Source organism: Trematomus bernacchii, unplaced genomic scaffold, assembly GCF_902827165.1.
Source record: "Trematomus bernacchii unplaced genomic scaffold, fTreBer1.1, whole genome shotgun sequence".
Lineage (NCBI taxonomy): Eukaryota > Metazoa > Chordata > Actinopteri > Perciformes > Nototheniidae > Trematomus > Trematomus bernacchii.
Window position 1 is genome coordinate 11,858,468 of NW_022987593.1, and position 23,557 is coordinate 11,882,024.

Sequence of the window (23,557 nt, forward strand, 5' to 3'; positions counted from 1 at the left end):
TCCTTAACATCTATCACTGTGTATATCTCCATTAAAACATCTTAAAAAAGTTTAAGAAACCCCACACAGCTCAGTAAACACTGTGAAATGTTGACTTTATTTTCAGTAAAAAACTAACGTTCATATTTCTCTTTTTGATTATAATACTGTTGAACGTTCAAAACAAAGCACTTTGGCAAGTTACCACATAAGTTGTAAAATTCTTAATAAGCACCGTAACTTTCATGATACTAATTTCTCGGTCATAATCGGTTGTTTACGTGAACGGCCGAATGTTGTGTGACGGCAAATGTTGCGGCCGCAAGGCATTGTGGGGCAGCATTTTCTCCTCTACCTTCGTAAAGGAAGGTCCAGTGTTTCCTAAGCTAAAGGAGGTTATAAAGGAAGTTTGAAACCATAGAAGAAAAAAACACAGACTATAAATCATTTATGTGCGTGTGTGTGTGTGTGTGTGTGTGTGTGTGTGTGTGTGTGTGTGTGTGTGTGTGTGTGTGTGTGTGTGTGTGTGTGTGGGCACATGAGGCGAGTTATGGTGGGTGCAAAAACTGTATAATAAAGAACTGCTTACTGGATATTTGATAAGAAAGTGAATGGTTTGTTTTAACATGTAAATAAATGACTCTCATGTATTCCTGTGTCTTTAATGGATGATTTATTGCATTTTACTTCACAAATACATGGACCTGGAGGGTTAAAACACCACATTCTCTGCCTTTTATTATCTCATTATGTTAACTAAAGTATATCAGAAACCTTTTTTGAGATTTCCAATGGACTGATCTGACATGATGACTAAGTCTTACAGTGTGACAAAATGGAAAGTAGGGTAAACTCCAAAACTGCTAGGGGAAAAACCTAATTATTGATTTCCTGTTTATAAGATTGTTCATCGCTCTGTTAGCCAGACTACTCCAGGACAATGGAAGCTTTCTCATCTTTAACGCTTTTACGGGAAACGCCAGGATTCTTTGTTTAGGGTGGAGTAAATGAATGAATTTCCCTTTCACTCTTTACCAATCCTAAATTAACCCCTCTCCTCTCAGACCAGGAAAAAACGTGGAGAAGAGAAAAGGAAAGGAAAAGGACATTTTATTTTGATCATTTATGATAGAGAAGCCTTGGCATAGCTGATAAAAACCACATCAAAAATATGTTTTACAGATTTACAGAATAGATTTTCCTTTCATTAATATTAGACTGGAAAGAAAGCAGCTCCATTTGTATCTCCGATAGTCTTGTGTACAACGAACCTAATGACAGATTTTCGATTTTTGCAAACTATCATTGAATATTGTGGGAATGTTTACAGTGTGATCACTTCCCAAACACTTCCAGAGGAAAAACCTGTGCATCCTGGCCTGTGCTTCCATGTTTATGTTGGCAAGCTTTTTTGTCGTTTTTGTGTCATTAACTTGATCCTGGAGCCTGTCAACGCACAAACAACTGGATGTAGAAAGTGAAACCTATGGCAAAATAGACAAAACATGGGATGGGAGTCCCTCTGCTGTGACACATCCTCATTAATGCATGTTTTTGTGAATATGTGTTTTTATGGGCCAAATGTTTATAGTTGCTGTCTGTGCATTTGTATTTGAAAAAACCTGTACATGTGTATCTATATATGATTGTAAAATGGGACATTGCGCACAATAAGTACTTTTGGAACATTAAGTATATTTTGAAGCCAATACTTTTGAAGTTTTATTTGAGTAAGATGTTGATTGCAGGACTTTTACTTGAGTATTTTTTACAATTGAGTATTGCTACTTTTACTCAAGAAAAAATACTAGTACTTCTTCCACTATGTATATAAATGTATATATATTTTTAATTTTTTTATTCAAGAAATAAGATCAAACATTATATACACACACATTGAAATCAGGGGTACACAGGTACACATTATAATACAAAAATAATAATAAAAGCAATTACAAAGAAATAAAGAAAGATATATTAAAAATCAAGAAAATAGTGAAACAAAAAACATTTCAAGTAAAACTATTTATCAAATACCCATTTGGTTTTAATTGCCTTCTTATTCTTTTGTAATTAGGTGCCATATTTTTGTAACTCTAAGTAAAAATGTGGAGTAAATGTCTTCTTCAATAAATAACCCTCCGACGCGCTGACGTAATGACGTGATTGATTGGATAAGAGGGGATCTCTGTAACCGGCTCGCCTCGCTAAGAGGATTTAAAAACTATTGATTTCTGTCCTATTTGCTGCCGCCATGTCGGTGTAAAGTCCCAGCTAAACCTCTACTTCACCGTGAACAGAAAGTGAAAACCTGTGGATGAAACAGCAGAAAGAGCCGGAAGATGAGCACCGGAGCGGGGATCGATTACAGCGCCTGGGATCACGTGTACGTGTCGGACGATGAAGACGTGACCAGTCCGCACGTGGACACCCAGAGCCTGTTCAGGATGAGACACCGGGTCAGAAACCTGTAGTAACTGTGGTGTTTGGAGTCTGATAGGTTAGTTTCACCAGTAGAAGTGAATTCACTTGGTTAGTTTCACCAGTAGAAGTGACTTATGAGTAGTAGCCTACACATCCACCATAGAAGCCCATACACTGAGAGGAGACCAACAGGTGAAACACAGGAGTCTGTGATCTGCTTGATAAAGACTACAGCACCAGTGGTGGAATAATATAACAAAGCAAATGTATTCAAGTACTGTGCTTAAGTACTATTTTTACATACTTCAGTTTCCATTTTATGCTACTTATAATTTTACTCCACACATTTTGGAGGCTAGTATGGTGCTTTTTACTCTACTACATGGCTTAACAGAACATTTAAAACAAAAGGGGAATCAAAAGACAGTAATAAATGTGCACCTGACATCTTCAAAGGTGTACAGTATTATCAAGATAAAGCCAAATAAATACTAGAAAAGGGACTGAAATGATGAAGAATGTATAGCTGTGATTTTCTAATGACTTGTATGGAAGCCCACTGTGATATAAATAACATCATGTAGTTCATAATGGTAGTTCTCATACTGTATAGTCTATGACACATCATGAGGGGTGTGTCTGCACAGCCAAGGCAACATCACATATCACACCAACAGAGATGGTCTTTCACCGGGGGTTTCAGGTGGCACGTTGTTCGCCTGTACCTGCACAACCGGCATTTTCACTAACATCGCAGAAAATTGAGAACTTTGAGCTTTAAAGATATTGGTTTTTTTCCTCACAGAGGTAAGAAGATAAAATGTTAACAACTCACTATTCCATGTCAGCCTGTGTCCTTGCAAAGATGTGTGTAGAAATGTTCTTGACATTTCCAAAGACCTATCTGGCATTTAGATGTCCATGTCATGAAACAAGAATCAGTCAGGCTCTTGGTATAACAGAAAACACATTAACGTAATTCAGTCATTCACAACCTTAGGGGCTTGTGACCCCTTCAGATGTCCTGATATGAACTGCTGCCAACAGTGTTTTCATTTACCGTTTCTATCTTTATTCCTAATCTGTTAATTGCCTGAACCACAAGCCTACAGATTATGTTGCTCTCCCTCAGGGTCCAAACCGCTTTACATAAACATCAATAATGAGGCGTAAAATTACAGGTTGCTTGACATTAAATACATTAATTACAGGAACAAGTATGGCTGCTAACTGCATTGGTCAAGCTCAGTTTGTATGGCTCTGGGTCTGTGTGACTAATGAGTTTAGGGCTGTCACATGACTCGCTCAGAGAAAGGTCTAGAGGGATTTGTAGTTTTCAGTCTTTTCCTTCTCTTCCTTTGTTTATGAATCTGATATCTGTACAGAATCAGAGCTTGCTGTTAGAAAGTTACAATAGAAACTGGCTGATATGTTTTTGGCTGGTAATCTTGTATAATTTCTTGTCTTTTTTTAACTAAAATCAATGAGGTTAAACAATTAATTCTGACTGATGCAGTTAAAGATTATGTTTTGGTTTAAGGTTGTTTGAGGTCCTAATTCATACGCACTAGAGACCTTAGTTGTGTTAATAACTATGGCAACAACAGCTCAAAGTGTTACAGCCAGTATTACAACTAATACCTGAAATCATGCTGTGATTGCCTGATGGTCTTTTTAATTTCCTACCCGAGATCAAAGTTTTCAGTTCTAAATGTACCTAAAGTAAAATGTGGTTCAATGCTGGAATGGAGCCTTTCTGAGAAGTGAATTAGTATTACATGTTACTTATTAGTGTGGTGCTAAACATGACCTCCAATTCAACTGACAACAGTACAATCCTGATGTGTGTATGCATGCATAAGTATAATATATAATAATATAAAAGTTACAGGGGTTGTTTCTGCATCTAGTACTTGTAATACTTTAGGTAGATTTTGCTCATACTTACTTTCAGACAAGTAGCATTTTCATTTCACTTTTTTTAACAGTATCCTTCAATTCCTAAAAACAAGTGTACAAGTAAAAAAGGCTAAGCAATGTACTGCTTTTGGATGGGAGTAGTACCTCCATAAATATAAATATCTGTTTCAAATGGACATTTTATTTACAATATTTGTATAGCTTTGCTGAACTTAAAGGTAGGGTAGGTAAGTTTGAGAAACCGGCTCGAGATACACTTTTTGTTATATTCCATGGAATGCTCTTAACATCCCGATAGCAATGAATATCTTAAGTGCTTTGACCAAAAATCCATTAAAAAATGTCATCTGTGGAAGCCGTAGTACTGTAAAAAGCACGACCAATCATTTTAGCCGGCCCGGCTAAAATAACTGGATGGCCTACCTGCCTGTCAGCCTTCCATCTGTGCACAAACTTATCTCATGCCCTCATTGGTCATGTGCGCGTTCGTGTGTGTTGGAGGAGGGGCTCTGTAAGGAAGTGGCAGATTTTTTCCGGCTGTGTATTTTCAAATTTTAGCGCACTCGAGTTGGTTTCTCCAAAATTACCTACCCCACCTTTAAGTCATTATTTACGCTCTTTTAAAAGCAACCAGACTCCATTGACAATTCAATTATTTGAGTGTACTGTTTTTACATTTACTGGTTTGTTATTGTGTGACTTTGGTGATTCTGAATTGACCAAAGTCGCACAATAATACAAAGTTAACAATCCATGCAGCAGCAGACCTGCAACTCCTGCTTTCTACGAGGTAAACTTAAACAGATATTGATTTTATTTAGATCGCTTAAACACATGTTGCCTCTGCCACAGAATGATATTGTTTAGTTTCCATGCCCTTTCTTCTGTATGCTTCTTCAGACTTGGTGCATGCTAACGGTCATCCACTGTATGAAAGCTTGACTATGGATAAGTACCTCATACAATCACATCTAAGAAAATCTGAACCTTCCAATTACCGTATTTCATTGTCCAGCTACAGGCATTATAGGGCAAGTATTTGAAAGCCGTCTTCCACATCAGACACTGATTCATTATTGTTTTTTTAATAAAAGAAAGTCCTCAAAGCAGAATGAAGCGCCCTTGGTAGTTCTCTGTCATGTGTCATGTACATTGGTTATATATCCGCTGCTCTAGTTTTCTTCTAATTTCATTTCTAGCCTCTTCTCCCGACCTGATCCCCTTCATCCTCCCCTCGACTTTTTCCATTTATTCTCATCTCCTGTGGCCTTCCTAAAACAGGCCCGGCTGGAGAGGATGGTGGCGTTTCAGCAGAGAGGGGAAGAGCTGGAGAATAACATATCAGAGTGCAGGAGGTTATTAGAGGAAGCCCAGGGACAACTCAAAGAGCTGGAGGACGGAAAGAAAGAGGGAGAGGAGGATGAGGAGGATGAGGAGAGAGAGGCTGAGCTGAAGAAAATCCAGGCCGAGGTGAAAAAACTGAAGAAGGATGAGAAGTCGTTTCAGAAAATGATCGAAGAATACCGGCGAGAAGAAAAGAAACAGCCCTGGGATGTTGACAATATCAGCAAAGACGGTTTCAGCAAGGTGCGGGTTTGCAAGATTTTCCACAGAGGTGGGAAGTAGTCGAGTACAAATACTTTGTTACTGTCCTTAAGTACATCTTTCTGGTATCAGTACTTTACTCCACTACTTATTTTTCTGACGACTTTTTACTTTTACTTCTTACATTTTGAACCCAAATACCTGTACTTTCTACTTCTTACATTTTCCAAACAGGCTGGTTCCTTTAGTTTGAATGTGTGTTTGATGGCGTGATCATTATTATTTAGAGTCATTGCGTGCCTATTGATTTGAACACGATCCGTGTATCCATCATTTCCTGGTCTTCTCTAAAGAAGAGGGACCAATGAAAACGTTGTCATGTTGCCGTTGTTCAGCATGGAAACATTCATTAGCTAACAATGACATTATTGTTCTATTAATATAAAGGGAGGTCAGGTACTCTTTAAAACAGCTGCTAGTTATGGGTACTTTTTACTTAAGTACATTTCAAAGCCCTCTTTACTTTTACTTGAGTAAAGAAGTTTAGTCAGTACTTCTACTTTTACCAGAGTATTTTTACACACGAGTATCTGTACTTCTGCTTGAGTAAAGGATGTGTACTTTTGCCATCTCTGATGTTCAGGGCTTTGTGCGTCTGTATATGTGTTCATCTGTTTTTCTTTACATTGTTTTGTAGAGTGTACTCAACATCAAGCCTGTAACAAAGGAGGAAACGGAGAAGGAAAAGGTGGAGAAGCACAAGACCTTTGTGAAAAAGTATGCAAAGGAAATCAAACACTTTGGTAAGCTTCAGTTTCGATGTGACTGAGGGGGCGTTGTCTTTGCCTTCCTGCCGCCTCACATTGTCCCTTTCTTTCAAATGTGTCCCTTCATGTTGTGGTTTGAACCTCCTTGTGTTGATCTTTAGTAGAGTTTTAAACTCTCCCAACAAATCTCATGGGCTGTCGCAAAATATTTCACTCATTTTTCTTATTCACTATATAGGTTATTATTTGCTGATTGGGTCAAATATAAAAATACAAAAGTATTTTGGTCCAAGCCACTCATTCCAATTCCCTTTCTCTCTATATGATTAGTATATATTAGAAGTTAGCTGTTGATTAGTGTTCATATTTTGTATGTCGCATTGTAGGACACTTGAGCCACACTATAAACAGTTTATTTGAAACACAATGGTCAACACAGAACAGTTTTTAATGACAAATATACAAGGTATAGTAGTTTTGGGTTAAAGTGGTTCATTGCAAGTAGGCCCTTCAAGTGGATGTCAAGGGAGGTGTCCTGTTAACTGTATGGTGGGATGTTTATGACTTTGTAAGTCTGATGGCTACAAATAGACAAGTCTTGTGATTAGTAGTATACTTGTACTTCCATAATGTTGGGGGACTCCAAAGAAATTCACAAAGGTCCAAATCAAAGCAGCAGAAGACATATGTTTGTCTTTTAGTCCCTAGTAGTGATCTGGTATTGTAAAACTATTGAAAGAATTTTTTTTTGAAAAAGTTACATTACAACATCCATTTTGTCTTGTTACTCTGTTATCAATTTAGAACATATTTGAATTCCTGTGTTTTTTAAAAAGCAACATATGTAGTTCATTTTTAATTAACCCATTTTGCTGGCCCTGTTTGCGTACACCAGGAATGCTGCGGCGCTGGGACGACAGTCAGAAGTATCTGTCAGACGGTCCTCATCTGGTGTGTGAGGAGACGGCTAACTGCCTCGTTGTCATCTGTATTGACTTCCAGATAGATGAGGTGAGTTAAGGGGAAAGTGTTTATGCTTGTTCTTGGATAACATCTCAATAATTCAGCCTGGTGAAGCCTTGTAAATCCTCCCTGTACTTGTAGAAACCTGCTCTGATGGAGCAGGTCGCCCACCAGGCCATCGTCATGCAGTTCATCCTGGATTTGGCTCGGACGCTTAAGGTCGACGCGAGAGGCTGCTTCAGAGAATTCTTCTCAAAGATCAAGGTCTGTGTTCAGCAAAACATCTGTGGCCTATTGCTCTGTGTAATCGCTTTTCAGATGAAATGTGTTTCTGTGGAGATTAGGCCATGTTAGGCTGGGTTGCACCAACAGGGATTCATTGGTTAACCTGATTAAATCATGGTTTGAGTTTTATTCATATTGCAATAACCTTTAAAACTAGCTTATAATTAAGAAAGATTTACATTTAACGTCATTTTGGAGTAATGGCTAAACCCAGATTAAATGAAACTGTTAACTTAAAACTAATTTCAATTCAATTTAAAATATGAACCAGTATTCATTTTAAAGTGGGTGTAACTTTAAAAAAAGGCTGCCTTTTCTAGATGGATTGAGCAAAAAATGTAATTCCGGTGCCAGACTCGATAGTTTGTGTTTAATCCCGTCCTGTTTATTTGGCAAAGACATTTTTTCCTCTAGAGGAGAAACTTGGGCCAACGAGAGTAACGTTGGGCTAACTTAACGTTTCATGTCCGCTTCAGACTGCAGACAAGCCGTACCTGGACGCGTTCGACCAGGAGCTGGGTCTTCTGAAGGACAGGATCCGCCGCTGTGCTCGGGCTCGAGTGGAGAACACTGTGAAGGAGCTGGAGGAAGAAGAGAGGCAGATGAGACTGGGACCCGGTGGTTTAGACCCTCTGGAGGTCTACGAATCACTGCCAAAGGTAAAGCTTCTACACACACATGCAAGCAAACACAAAGGTATCACTATTTCAGGGAGAAGTTTGTCATAGTGATCAGCGGAGGTTTAAAAGGACATTTCATCGCTTATCAAACTGAAGAAAGCAATAGCAGAGGGTTAGATGAACAGAAGGCAACACATTAGATGATTATATATGTTCTTTAAACAAGTATTCAGATTAGTTCTAATTTCAATTATGACTTTACAAGAAGGCAATTAGGATGGAGTTGTATACAGTGTTTTACTAAATATAAAATGCTTGTCCTGAGCCAGGCATTATCAAATTGTCGTTGTAACATCAAAAGGCTTTGCAAACGATTTACTTTTAATCTTTATTTTAAACCTTCATGAGACTGTAAACGCAGCCACAGCATCTTGGGCAGTTAATCTGTCTTGTTAAGTGTTTAAGTACATCAGATTATATTGTATGGTGCTGTCATGTGTCTTTGTTTCAGACAATCTAATGTTTTTAACATCTCATTCAACCTAAAAAAGAACAGAATAAATGAATCCTGGTTGGTAAAATACACCAAAGTCTGTTTCTCAAATAAAAGCTTTCCACACTCGCTGTAAACGTGCATGTCCCCTATGGTTTTACAGCAGTGAAACTTCATATATCCTTACACTGAAACAGAGAAAAGAGTGGTTGTTGCCCCGCTCTTCATCCCTGGAGGCTGTGAGGGAAACATCAGGCCTGTTAGAGCACCTCCTTTTCATCCAGTGTACACACCACATCAATGAACACCTTGTTTTGCTGTAAAGGCCGAGACTATGAGCCAAAAAAAAAAAGTTAATACTGCAGATCAGATCAACACACAGGGCTACGAGTTATTGTGTACACACAGTTTTAAGACGTGTCATATATATAAGAGACATCATATAATGTTGTCCAGCATTGTTTAATAGATGGACGTATAGCAGCAGAATGAATATATTAGGATTCATTCCAATCTACCGCCTTTCCTGCTTCTTCCATAAAGTTCACTTCCTGTTAAAAGCTCCTGACGTGAGCTATTTGTGAGATTGCATTTCCCGCATAGATTTCAGAACAGTTGTTTGTAGACTTTGCGCGGTCTATTGATATGAACCGTGTTGCCATTTGGGTCAATACACGGCAGAATGGACTCCACCAGTCAGGCATGAGCGCTCTGTGTGCAAGGTAAACAGCTTATCTACTTTCTCTGAGATTACGTACCGTAATTGTTCAGCTTCTACTTACTGATTTAAAGATTTTCATTAAGTGAATTAAGGTCCAATATCATTAGAATTGGGGAAAAAGTGAGTATTGGGACTGAATTTAAAGTTATGAATGCAGGATTAACTTAAGAGTGATGCGATTTAGTAAAAGCATTTCTTTACTAAACTCACATCGTGTCAGTGTTGAGATCTGCAGTTCAGTACGTAATGTTTAAATGACCATGCTAGATCATTTCTGTTTTGTATCCTAGGAAGTACAAAAGGGCTTTGAGGAGAAGAACATCCAGTTGCTGCAGGAAGCTATGAGCAAACTGGGCCTGGAGGTGAGTGTGTTGGACGTAAACCTTAAAATAAAAGTACCATAAAGACGGCCGAAATTGTCTTTGATTGGGACAAAATACATGTGATTTATTCATTCTGTTTTTCCATCTACAGGAAGGAAAATACCACCTTAGGAGATGTATCGACTCTGGACTGTGGGTCCCTCAATCAGGGGATAGTGACGAAGATGGAGAGGAAGAGGACGAAGAAGATGATTCATAAAAGAAGAAAAAACATACCTTGTTTGTGTACATTAGATGTTGACAAGTCCAACCATCGTGTGTTTAAATCAACAATAGAGCTCAGACAAAAGCCTTTACTTGTTTTCTTCAAAACTTGCAACCAAGTTAACAAAATAAGCTTCTACGTAAGGCAAGCTTTAATCAGATTTTACACTGCAGAAACTTGACTCTGAATAAATGTCATTAGAATCAGCTTATTTTACATTTGATTTAATTTGATATAGCACTCCAAAACATAGTTACCAAACACTTTAATAGACAAAAGGGCAGATAACACAATGTATAACTCTTTAAAAGTTATTAAAAAAAATTAAGCAAAGGGCATACACATGAGTGGAACTACCAATAGCAAAATACTTTAAAAAGTCATCCACAAAAAATGACACTTTTGCTTTTAAATTAAACCTAGCATGTCATAGCAGGCTCATATTTCTATCTGCCTGTATCTGTTGTCAAACTGAGGTCAACAGCACCATCTCATGTCTGCTTATGGACAGACATCCCATAAACTACATCACAATCATGTCAGTCAAACAGTTGCTTTTAGTGTAGCAATGTTTGGGATGCAAAATAGAAAGAAACCAGAACATGTTTGAAAAGTTTCAGCTAGAAAGTGGTTATTATTTCTGCATGAAAAAAGAGAAATTATTGTTTTAATATCATTGTAGTTGCAGATTAATCTTCTGTCAATCGTCTAATAAACTAGTATAAGAATTGTCTCAAATCTCCAAGTAAAATAGTTTGAATGTATTTTAAAGTCGTTGCTTTCTGATGTGAGATCGTTGTAATTGTTTGTATTTGTGAACGTTTTTATTTAGTATTTCTGCAGTTGTGAGACAGTTTAATTTGTGTTGTAGATGCGTAGAATAAACCAACTTTTATTCTTCACAAACTGTGTTTATTTATTAAATGTTCCACTAGTTCCTCTGAGTTTCCATTCATTTCTCTCTCTCTTTCTCACACTTGCATAATTCATTCCTGTGTCTCTCTCTTTCTCTCTCTCTCTCTCTCTCTCTCTCTCTCTCTCTCTCTCTCTCTCTCTCTCTCTCTCCTGCATAATTAATTGCTGGGTTTGATTTAGTGGTCTGTGCTCGTTTTCTTTCTGGCAAAGCTTCTTTGTGCTGTCATTTTGTAAATAGAAAACAATCAGTGCAGGCATGGGGCATAAATCAAATCTAGATTATGCCTATACAGTAAAGCTTTCTGGAGAGAAACAGGATAGAATCACAGCTTTATGCAAACAAATGATCAGGTGTGTGTTTACCTGTATGTTCATGTGCATATGGTTGTCAACATCAGGCCCTGACTTGATTTATGAATGTTATACTAATTCTGTGAAGGAAAAGTCAGCTCCGGTTTAGTTCCTCAATGTTAACTCGGAGACTGTTATACGGCCATTTTGTGAACCATCACAGTATATGTCGTCTGTCAATCGACTAAAAAGTAATCTGCAACTATTTTGATAAATGATTTTGTTGTTCCAAGTCTGTTTTTTTTAGACCTTTTCAAGCAACAATCTCACATCTTCTCTTGTTTTTAACTTATCAAATGTGACAAGTCTCTGCATTTGCTTGTCTTGCATTATAGTAAACTGAATAGCGTTGGGTTTTGGACTTGGACTCAGTTATAACTTAAAACAAAGAGTTCCAAAATGGCATCCTGGTCACTGGGTCACAGTATTTTCTTACACATAATTAGCATATTTTTCAAGTAACTCCTTTTTTGGCACATAATCAGCTGATTGGTTGATAATACAAATGATGACTAGCTTAAGCCTTGCTATCTTATTTCTATCAATGGAGCAGATTCACAAAGAGCAGCTCTTTGCTTTCCAGCGTCGTGAAGCTCAGTACATATTTATCAAACATATTGAGGATGAAACAAAACAGAAAAGCACGATTCCTATTTTATGATTTGTAATGAATAAATGATATTTTGTGAACCCTCACAGTGTATGTCTTCTGTCAATGGACTCAGAGGTTATCTGCAGCTATTTTGATAAATTATTTATTATTTCAAGACCGTTTTTAGACAATCTCATACAGTATCTTCTATTGTTTTAACTTATCAAATTATTTAATTTCAACCTCACTATCTTATTTCTATCAATGGAGCAGATTCATAAAGAGCAGCTTGTTGCTCTTTGCTTTCCATCCACACATTTATTGTAAATCATTCAAGATGAAACAAAACGTATAATGGATACAGGAACTGCTTGTCATTGAATGGCTGTAAAAGGACATGCTTGGGAAGAAGCAGCGTGAGTAACAGGCTGCATGAGTCCTTTACTGTGATTTTCTTTTTATCAATATGACCAGCGTGTGCCAATGAAATCCTGCTGAGTGCATGGGTGTGTATAATGGAGAGGACTGACGCCTGACTATTGAAGCAGGAGAATCGGCGTGTGGCTGCTAGTGAGGGGAAATGCCACACAAAAAAAGGCAGGGGTACCGATGGAGAGAGGAGGAGGAGGCTGTGTGGGATTAATGGACACACTGTGCAGGGGGAGAGAGGGGAGGGGGGAGGGGGGAGATGGGCTTCTCCACGGCTGGGGGAGACCACTGTGGCAGGGGAGAGGGAGAGGAGAGGCAGGGAGGGAGGGAGGGAGGGAGGCTGGTGAAGCCGCGGATATTCATGAAGACGCCGAGTGTTTTCTCTCTCTCTCTCTCGCCGTGGTGACACACTGCTCGTCTGCAGAGGGGAGACAGAAGGGGAAGGAGACGGGAGAGAAAGCGAGACGAGGCCCAGCCCATCTTGCCATTGATCTTCAGGCGATCAAGGTGAGTGTGTTTTTATATTCTAACATGCTGCGGCCTCTCTCTGTGTGTGTGTGTCTGTGTGTGTGTGTGTGTGTGTGTGTGTGTGTGTGTGTGTGTGTGTGTGTGTGTGTGTGTGTGTGTGTGTGTGTGTGTGTGTGTGTGTGTGTGTGTGTGTACATGTGTGTCTGACACATATCTCTTGCAGTGTGTGTGCAGACAGGCGTGATGGCAGGGCTGTCCTCATGAATGCATGGCTTCAGTGTGTGTGTGTTTTTTAATATTTTATTTTTTTGGGGGGTGTTTTTGTAACAGAAGAGCAGTGCTGGTAGTTGAGCTGCATATTGATGCATTGCTGCTTCTTGGTTTTATAAGCATCTGTAGTGGCAGCCATGGTGTGTGAGTCAGTGTGTGTGCTCACATTTCTCATTGTCTGTGCGTATATATGTCACTGTGTCACCATGCATTTGTTGATTTCTCATCACAGACGGTTTCTTCTTTTTTCTTTTTCTTTTCTCGGCTCCACGCTGTGAATGTGTGCAGACTCTGGGGTGAGAAAGCTCTCGTTGAGTGGGTGTGTTTTTCATGACCCCTGGTAAAAGTCGTCTCCACCACTTACTGTCTGTGTTGCAGCTCAATCAGAAACACTCTCATATGCTGAATCTGTCCTATGCATTGGAATTAGGTCATCTCGGACTGCTCGAAGTAATTATATAACATCACAGAGCTGTACTGTTGCAGTGTCTGCTCAGAATTAGCCACTGGAGGTACAGCTCCTGCAGTGCAACAATAGCCAACATATTTTGTTAGAGGGCAGCCCCCTTTATTAGTCGACCAATCGTTTAATTCGATATTATTGAAGTATTTCATTAATGTTTTTCATGCCTTGTATTGTGGAAAACAATTGTTCCCATAAGGATTTTCTCACATTGGATGATGCATCAGATGAATGTATTAGATGAGAGCAGGACAGAGAGTTCTGAGAGGAGACATATGACTCAAACAGAGACTTCTCTTTCTCATCATTTCTGTTTTCCCACAGGGGAATCTACCCCCAAGAGGACACACTGACACAGATTCCAGGATGGATCCGGGCATATCGAACCTGGAATTCTGACATCTGGACTTCATATTTACCACTTCTTCCCATGCAGAATTCCGATGCCGACTGACCAATCAGACGGCGGGAAGCTGATCTGAGACTCGCTGCAAATCCTCCCACAGGCTGGATCTGGATTATTGAGTGTTGCATTCATGTGGGATCAGGTTTACCACTGGGGAATGTCATCGGAACAATACTGCAAGTTGGATAAACATTTTAGGAAAAGGTTTTCCTTGATGGTGGCATCATGAACTCTGACCGGGAAATCCCATCGGCTCGTCTGGCCAGAGCAAGACGACATGCAGGCGGACTTATTTTTTCACAGAAACTCGTAGCTTGCACAACAATGGAGTGAGGATATTCATTTATTTTGTATTTTTCTTCCTCTTTTGGCTTGTTTGGAAAATATAAACACAGACACACAAAGGTCCCCCACCTCAGACTGACCCTGGAGCCTCTGAGGGGCCTTAAATGCACCTTTAGCATTTAGCGGCGCCAGGTTTCAGCCCCCTGAGGACGGAGGACGGTTGGCTGGCTGAGTCAGCTCCGATGGGGGCCGGTTGTGACCCGGTCTGACCCCGGTTTGACCTTGCAGTGACCTTTGACCTCTCCGGTCCTGGCTCTCCACCTGCTCTGCTGCCTGGGTTCAGGAACGCTCCGTCCTGGGGCCCAGAACGAGCCAATCAGGATGAAGAAGAGCCGCAGCGTGCTGTCTGTGACTGGAGAAGAGGTGAGAACATAAACAACCAGGGATTAACTCAATATTACATTTTCATGTGACCATAACTTTGAGTATCTGACAATACTAATGCTCTGCACTTGCTTCCTTCTCTTGAACAACTAAGCAGTTGATAAATGGTATGGATGCCCTAAGCAAATATTCTTCTCTGCACTTTTAAAGGGGTTACATTCTGCTCATTCTCAGGTTCATATCAGTATGTAGTGTCTCTACTGTGACATGTCTCCAGGCTGTAATGTTCAAAAATCTCTTTATTTTTCTCATACTGCCTGTGCTGCAGCACCTCTTTTCTGTCTGAAACCAGAGCCCAGTCTGCTCTGATTGGTTAGCTGGCCGGCTCTGTTGTGATTGGTCAACCGCTTAGAGATTTCCCGCCCCTTAGCCTATCACATACAATGTGTTTGAGTGCTAGCCTATAGAAGCACAAACGTTACCTAGTGATGTCACTATGTCGCAGAAGTAAACAAAGAAGTCCAATGGAGGAGTTTCAGGGAGTGTTGGGTGAGACATTTCCTCTGAAATTGTCTGCAAAGGCTAAAATCCTTTGCATTTACATGCACAAAAAACACACTACAGGAAAGGGAAAACCAGAAAAATAGGGCCTCTTTAATATTTTTACACACAGAAGTTTTTATTTATCAGCACCATATTAAATTATACTATTTTCTTATCTCTGAAACACAATCCAGTGATTTTGGCAAATATCGGAAACTATTTGATTGACACATCCCTCATATACTTCAGGAAATAACTAACTGTATCACCTGTTTCCATGGGAGTCTGTACAAAGCAGAGCAGACTGTGTGTGTGTGTGTGTGTGTGTGTGTGTGTGTGTGTGTGTGTGTGTGTGTGTGTGTGTGTGTGTGTGTGTGTGTGTGTGTGTGTGTGTGTGTGTGTGTGTGTGTGTGTGTGTGTGTGTGTGTGTGTGTGTGTGTGTGTGTGTGTGTGTGTTTTGGAATGCTCACCATGACACACAAACCTCGTGACTTTCACACATCCAAGCCTCCCTTTGTTCTTGTTGTCAAGGTCTGTGTCCGCTCTCAGGAGTCCGAGTGGACGGTTTGTCCTCTTCACTCGCTCACACCGTGTGAAGCACTCACTGTCTCATAGTCCGGTATGGAAATGAGCGCCGGCTAAATGAGGGCTCTATGTAAATGTGCAATGTTCTGTTAAAGGTAACGTCTGGCTGAAGGACATAATAGGATGCATTATTCCCTCCCTCTTTTATTGATTACGCTGAGGAGCAGGTGTCCATACATTTCCGTTTGTGTGTGTGTGTGTGTTTGTCTGTGTGTGTGTGTCTGTGTGTGTGTGTGTGAGCATCTTTCCACATCTGGGTCTGGACGACATCAAACGCAGCATGGAAGCAACACGGTACTGTTGCCTAGCAACTGCTACCATTCCCCCTTGTGTTTTGTTGCTACGGTACTGCAGTGCAGATCAGCCTCGAAGAGCTCCGTCTGTGGAGGCCTCATCCCAGACACACACACACACACACACACACACACACACACACACACACACACACACACACACACACACACACACACACACACACACACACACACACACACACACACACACAAAACACGCACATAAATGATTTATAGTCTGTGTTTTTTTCTTCTATTTTCTCCTCTGAAATATATATAAATCCCTTATTTACCCTGGAAGAGATCTCACTGAAATTAAAATCTCCTTTTCAAGAGTATGCAAATACAACTGTCACACACTACATATAGGGTTGTGGCGATATACCGGTGAAGACTGACAGTAACTTTGATATTTACGCACAATAAACAGGTCAGTCCAAGATACATTTTACACAGCATTATTATTGTTATTAAAACAATGTTGAGATATTGGGATAATATCATTAGCATGACTTATTTTGGATGATAATAATCTTGTTGTCAATTTTGTTTACAGTTATTAAAACATAAAAAACAGCTATAATGCAATAAAAAGGCACAATATGTTTAATCTTCCGGTAAAAAAAACCTAAGAACAATCCAAGAACCAAGACTGCTGTTTTTCTCAATCTTTTGAAATTGACTTAAATTAGAAATCAGCTCTGCTAATTTAAGGTCCTTCTGTATGAAAATACTGAAAAGCTTTTTTGCAAACTTTTTCCTTGGCCCTAGGGAAAACATCTGTACAATATTGTGAGAGCACAGGCCATTTTGATAAGAAGCAGCACTAAGAGAGATGTTCATATGAGGGCCAACCAATGCGAAACATATAGACATGACCATTTAACAGCAGTGTAAGGACGACAGTGGTGTGCAACATTTTCACAGCCAGTAAAACAATCATAAAGCAAAATAATAAATCAACAATATGACAACTGCATGGACACAATTATGATATGTTCTTTGCTGACTCAACACAGACACATTTTTCACATCACCCTCTCTCCCCTCTCTCTCTCAGGGTAAGGACACAGATATAATTGGTGCTGAGGAGAAGGCGGAGTCATCTCGCTACAGCCGATCTTATACGTCCGGGGCCACTCTGGGGGCGGAGCTACGCAGAGGGAGGAGCAGAAGACTTTCCTCCAGTCTCCAGGTATTGAACGCATGTAAACATACTGCTCATGAACATGAATGTGGCTGCCTGGAATGACAGGTAAATTACAAAAATATCCCCAATACTCCATTGCATACAATTAGACACAATTGTACAGGTTTATTTGAGTTTTGTTAAAGGTAGTGGATGATTTGTAGTTACGAAGCTAAACCACATTTACACATTTGCAATTGATTCAATTACACCAGTAAATCTGGGTTTTTTGTCTGTACCAGTTTCCCTAGTATTGAATGGAAGAGTTATTGTATACTTAGACAAGCAACTGGTGGCACATGTCAATTTACATACCTAATTACTACTTTGCTGGAAGGATACAACACAACCCCAAATACAGGTTCCACTGTCTCTGCTGGATGTCCAACTGTGAGCTAATATGTTTGCATTAACTAAAAACATTGATATTTGGTCAGTGAAGGGTTAACAGCTTGTTTCTGCTGACACCTACAGTACATGGCCCAACAAAATGCACTTCAATGAATGAAACCCCCAAGGTTTCCTGGAAAAATACCTACAGATACAAATCAAATATTCCATTGCATACATCATACATTCAAAACAAACTTGTAAAGGTTGATTTATGAGTTGTATTGGAAGCTTTTGAATGTTTTATAGACACAAAGCTCATTGATAAACAAACTTGCATCAATTTGATCAAAACCCAACACTGAATATGGGTCTTCTCTGAACCATCTTTCCCAGTTTATTTTTTGTATTCTTTTTTTATTCAGCTTTTCACATGTATACAATCATAGACAATACAATATTCTCTGTAAGCCTTCTGTAGATTACAATTAAGTCACAAATCAAACATACATATTTGTGGATAATACGGAGGCAGGCCTCACTGACCTTCAAACACGCTATAACATACAGTACGAACATAAACACCAACAGGGTTATGGGGGTGTATCTGCAACCTATTCAAACAAGGAGGCCAAAGACATTACAAAAAAACATCATTCTAGACAAATGATGGTCGTATTGGTGTAACATATTATCAATTTTTCCCATCTCGACCAGTCTCAAAGCAAGGGTTATCCTTTCCATCTTAAAAATATCATAAACAATGTCAATCCACTCATCCAAAGTAGGTTAGTTTTCCCAGTTTTAAGTGGAAGAGAGTGAAAATAATGTGCTGTACCCACTGGAAAAGCAACTGCTGGCAGGTATAACATATATCCAATCTATCTGAACACTTTATTTCTACAAACCCTTCCTTTCACTCTTCAGGTACCGTGCTGGCTCCGCCCCCGAGACCGCACCCGCTCCCCCGAGGTCCTGAGCAACGTGTCCCGTCCGACAACTCTGCCTCTCCGCATCCCGCCTCGCATCTCCATCACACAGGCAGACGCTGACGGGTACACACACGCACGCACGCACACACACACACACACACACACACACACACACACACACACACACACACACACACACACACCACACACACCTCTAGACTTCAAAGTCAATCAAAGTTCATTTATATAGCCCAAAATCAAACATTTTACATTTGTCTCGGGCGGTTTTACAGTTTATACAGAATACGACACCCTCTGTCCTCTGACCCCCACATCGGACGAGTTAAAACACTTCCACCCTACAGGAAGCTTTTCTAAATTATCCTTTGTATCCAGAGGTGGGAAGTAGTGGAATACAAATAAATACTTTGTTACTGTACTTAAGTACATTTTTCTGGTATCAGTACTTTACTCCACAACTTATTTTTCTGACGACTTTTTACTTTGACTTCTTACATTTTGAACCCCAAATACCTGTACTTTCTACTTCTTACATTTTGAACCCAAATACCTGTACTTTCTACTTCTTACATTTTGAACCCAAATACCTGTACTTTCTACTTCTTACATTTTGAACACAAATACCTGTACTTTCTACTTCTTACATTTTGAACCCAAATACCTGAACTTTCTACTTCTTACATTTTCCAAACAGGCTGGTTCCTTTAGTTTGAATGTGTGTTTGGTGGCGTGATCATTATTATTTAGAGTCATTGCGTGCCTATTGATTTGAACACGATCCGTGTATCCATCATTTCCTGGTCTTCTCTAAAGAAGAGGGACCAATGAAAACGTTGTCATGTTGCCGTTGTTCAGCATGGAAACATTCATTAGCTAACAATGACATTATTGTTCTATTAATATAAAGGGAGGTCAGGTACTCTTTAAAACAGCTGCTAGTTATGGGTACTTTTTACTTAAGTGCATTTCAAAGCCCATACTTCTTTACTTTTACTTGAGTAAAGAAGTTGAGTCAGTACTTCTACTTTTACCAGAGTATTTTTAAACACGAGTATCTGTACTTCTACTTGAGTAAATGATGCTTTTGCCATCTCTGCTTGCATCCTAACTAATCATCAAATGCCCCTCCTCTCCTCGTGCTGCAGCTATGAAGCAGAAAATGGCGTGTCTCCGGCTCTCACCCCGCTGGGCTCTCAGAGTCCCGGCATCACGCTGCACACCCCCTTCCCCCCCGGCCAGAGGCGAGAGTCCTTCCTCTACCGCTCCGACTCCGACTACGACATGTCGCCCAAGACGGTCTCTCGTAACTCCCTCGCCAGTGAAGGGTGAGGCTCCTCCAGAGACAATATGAATGAGTGAGACATGATGTGTGTGTACTCACAGTTTCAAAATATTATAATGATTTGTTCTCTCTCTTTCAGGCACACCGGAGAGGACTTCATCGTCACACCTTTTGCACAAGTGAGTCTCATTTCATATTTATAAATAGTTGTGTAAAATGTTTTTTTTAAATAGCTTTAATAATATTTCTATATTTGCTCCTTTCTTACAACTTAATTCCTCTTATTGTGTTTATGAATGCACCATTATACACCAAAGACAACTCCTTGTATTTGTACACCTTCTTGGCAACAAACCTGAATCTTTTTCTGATCTGATACACAATAATGACTTGTAGGAAAATAGAGAAATACGAATGTTTAGGAATTGAAACCAGTGTGTGCATTCTAATTGGAAGTGAATACACTTTCATGTAAAGTCCTCTTATATTATCTGTTCTGCTTTGTGATTATTTAGGTGTTGGCCAGTCTGCGATCAGTACGGAGCAACTTCACCATTCTTGCCAACGTCTCACCAGTCAAGTCAGTACCAACTCATTCTCCTGAAATGAATTCATGCTCATTGTGCTAGTATGTTTGCATTTGTGGTTACACATCGAAGAGATTGCTTACAACAACAATCTGCAGGATATGAAACATGAAGCTCCCTGTTATTATAAACATGCATCCCATGTCACACTCATACTCACATTTTGTGACTGCAGTAACATTTTAAGGTAACTTGCTCAATCTGGTCCAGCTTTCACACAGTACTTTAGCCGTGGTTTCTAACTCTGTGTGCACGTGACCACCAAACCAAAAGCAATGGGTCGTTCAAATTGTACAGATTATTATCTTCCCAATTCATGCTTTGATACACGTCATATTGAATGAAGAAAAACAAACCAAGACATTTCAGATAGTTTCACACCTTTCTTGGTTAATGTGTAGGATTTTCTTAAATACAATAGTTAAATAGTTGCAGTAGTTTTTTGTATCAGCACATTAAGTATGCACCATATTGCACAATTGTATTCATCCTATGATCCTTAAATGGTACGCAGCGTCCCGTCACTTTACACATTATTGGATACACACAGTATGTTTGTTAATCACAAAACTAAAAACAATCTTTAAGCTTAAAGCTAAATATGGAATTTGTATTGATAACTATGTTTTTGTTTTGTTTGTTTGTTTTGTTGTTTTAATAACAAATGTATTTTGGATGGTGGATGTAAAAAAAAAAGTCTTTTATATTTGTCTTGTAAAATATGACATACAACGTAAAAGAATAATGTTTATATATTGGAGTAATAATTATATAATCTATTTATAATTTTAAATGTATATTGTACTGTATGTAGACATACATTTAGAAAAATAATATATGTTAATCATTTAGTTTTTGGGAGAAGAGGTGGGATTAAATAAGTGTACGCTTCTTGCCACCCCTTTTTGAATGTGTAATTAGGTAGATCATTTGTTGATATATAATTTTTTAAGTCAATAATATTGTTGTTTATCAATTGATACTGCGTGCTAAAGTTTGTACAGTATCATATTCTCATGTTTCATTTCATTATTATTATAATTTTTTTGTATTATTGTTTTACACGTTCGAAATAAATCGAATCAAATCAAAATCTAAAATAAACACAGTCTCAATAGATGCTTTAACGTGTTGTGTCCCCAGGCGGTCTCCGGTGGGGGGGCCATGTCTCAGCCCCCGCGCGGCGCTCTCGGAGCAGCAGTACCAGCAGCTGGCTCTGGACACTCTGGAGGAGCTGGACTGGTGTCTGGACCAGCTGGAGACCATCCAGACGCACCGCTCCGTCAGCGAGATGGCCTCCAACAAGGTGAGACAAACATCTAACAACCAAGCTGTGCATCAAACCCATCAACAGGGTGAAAGATAAATCACTATCAGCGTACAGTACATGTTGCAAGGGGAAATTGGGGTGATTTTGTTATGATGATTTGTGATCTGATACACATAAATGACTTGTTGGGGAATAGATAAATGAATGTTGTTTATTTAGGAATTGAAACCAGTGTGTGCATTTTTACATATTTACAATGATTTACTCTTTTGTGTTTATTCGTACCTTCATTCAATAGTAACCTTAATTGTTCAAATATCCTGCGACTCTGTTGCTGTAATGATACGTTAACCCTGAGATAACCCTTTTCTAACCCAAAGAGCTGTATTGAATATAGCTGTTAGTAAGAAAGTGAGAGTAGCAGTGAAACAATGGACTTACTTCCCCCATCAGCAGCTATAAGCCCATTAAACTCTGCAATTACACACTATTTTTAACCTGGGCAATTATTGAACTCTGCAATATGTACTTGCTTAGATTATAATAACCTGAGCAATTATCCAACTGTGCAATATTCTGCATATATCATCCGACTGTGCAATACCAATATCACTCTAGGATTAATTATACACTCAATAATCTGTTCCTCAGAATTAATATCATTATCATTTAAATGTATATTGTTATTTATTTTTTACAAATGTATTGTAATATATTATATGCACATTTTTACCTTCAATTCTTATTATTATATTTATTTAATTGTTTTCATTGAAATTTACTTTTTTAAAATTATTTAAAAATGGAGCAACTGTTACGAAATCCAATCTCCCCCCCAGGGAATAAATAACGTTTTTTTTGTTGTTTTTCTAAATCTAATTCGGATTTGCTTTGTGTTTTTATTATAATACTTAATTTTTGTATTCAATTTTATCCTAAATTGGAGCGAAATACAATTCCCCTCCTCAGGTATGTAAGGTGTTTCTGCCCCTGTTGCTCCACAGTTTAAGAGGATGCTGAACAGAGAGCTGTCCCACCTGTCAGAGATGAGTCGCTCCGGCAACCAGGTGTCAGAATACATCTCCAGCACCTTCATGGGTGAGCAGGACCTCCATCTGATCACATGTAACACATTTTCCAAATATAAACTCTAACTGTGTTCTAAGCAGCACCAGAAACGCTGCTATGGACAGTCTTCCACTAATGTACATTCTCAAAGATACTGTTATGTTTGTATATATTAATTGTTGTGCTTTTGTTTAGGTCTTAATGTGTGCATATGTATAAATGTGTCTTTTGATTGTGTATATACAGTATAGGTATATACATATTTGCATATGTATTTTTATATATTTTTGTATTTGGGATTGTGGGAAACGGTATTTTTCGATCTCTCTGTCTGTACACACAAACTGAAAGTTGACTTTGACTTTGTGTTTCCCCGTCTCTGCAGACAAGCAGAACGAGGCGGAGATCCCGTCTCCCACCCTGAAAGATAAATCCATGAGTCACATCACGGGCGTGAGGAAACTCTGCCACAGCTCCAGCCTCTCCAGCTCCTCCATGCCTCGCTTCGGCGTCAACACAGACCACGAGGACGAGCTCGCCAAGGTCTGTCTCCTTCTCTCTGTCTCCTTCTCTCTGTCTCCTTCTCTCT

General features: G+C 39.2%; 2 protein-coding genes across 4 annotated transcripts in view; both read left to right on the forward strand.

Annotated features, from left to right (window-relative positions):
• The first annotated feature begins 2,214 nt into the window (after positions 1-2,214).
• Positions 2,215-11,185, forward strand: cdc37 (cell division cycle 37 homolog (S. cerevisiae)). Of its 2 annotated transcripts, none has more exons than XM_034130266.1 (8): positions 2,215-2,438; positions 5,605-5,910; positions 6,566-6,671; positions 7,531-7,646; positions 7,740-7,862; positions 8,360-8,542; positions 10,008-10,079; positions 10,192-11,185. In XM_034130266.1, exons 1-8 carry the CDS (start codon positions 2,322-2,324, stop codon positions 10,297-10,299), a joined length of 1,131 nt encoding a protein of 376 aa, XP_033986157.1. In that variant the 5' UTR covers positions 2,215-2,321; the 3' UTR covers positions 10,300-11,185. The 2 variants fall into 2 exon arrangements, with proteins under 2 accessions (XP_033986157.1, XP_033986158.1); XM_034130267.1 differs by having other exon boundaries at positions 2,312-2,479.
• Positions 11,186-14,735: 3,550 nt separating this feature from the next.
• The window catches only part of LOC117481576 (cAMP-specific 3',5'-cyclic phosphodiesterase 4C-like), a 19,005-nt gene continuing 10,183 nt past the window's right edge, over positions 14,736-23,557 (forward strand). For both annotated transcript variants that reach the window (XM_034129305.1, XM_034129306.1), the window contains exons 1-9: positions 14,736-14,907; positions 17,350-17,484; positions 18,736-18,863; positions 19,907-20,086; positions 20,183-20,222; positions 20,559-20,623; positions 21,774-21,936; positions 22,905-22,998; positions 23,354-23,511. In XM_034129305.1, coding sequence (XP_033985196.1) covers positions 14,866-14,907; positions 17,350-17,484; positions 18,736-18,863; positions 19,907-20,086; positions 20,183-20,222; positions 20,559-20,623; positions 21,774-21,936; positions 22,905-22,998; positions 23,354-23,511 — 1,005 coding nt within the window. In that variant the 5' untranslated portion in view covers positions 14,736-14,865. The remainder of the gene's footprint in view (positions 14,908-17,349; positions 17,485-18,735; positions 18,864-19,906; positions 20,087-20,182; positions 20,223-20,558; positions 20,624-21,773; positions 21,937-22,904; positions 22,999-23,353; positions 23,512-23,557) is intronic.

What these genes read in the sequence shown, in the direction of transcription:
- cdc37 (XM_034130266.1), top strand. Translation starts at nt 2,322, where the DNA reads ATGAGCACCGGAGCGGGGATCGATTACAGCGCCTGGGATCACGTGTAC. An exon ending in GCAAAGACGGTTTCAGCAAG is followed by an intron (nt 5,911 to 6,565) that starts GTGCGGGTTTGC and finishes ATTGTTTTGTAG; the next exon opens with AGTGTACTCAACATCAAGCC. An exon ending in TGAGCAAACTGGGCCTGGAG is followed by an intron (nt 10,080 to 10,191) that starts GTGAGTGTGTTG and finishes TTCCATCTACAG; the next exon opens with GAAGGAAAATACCACCTTAG.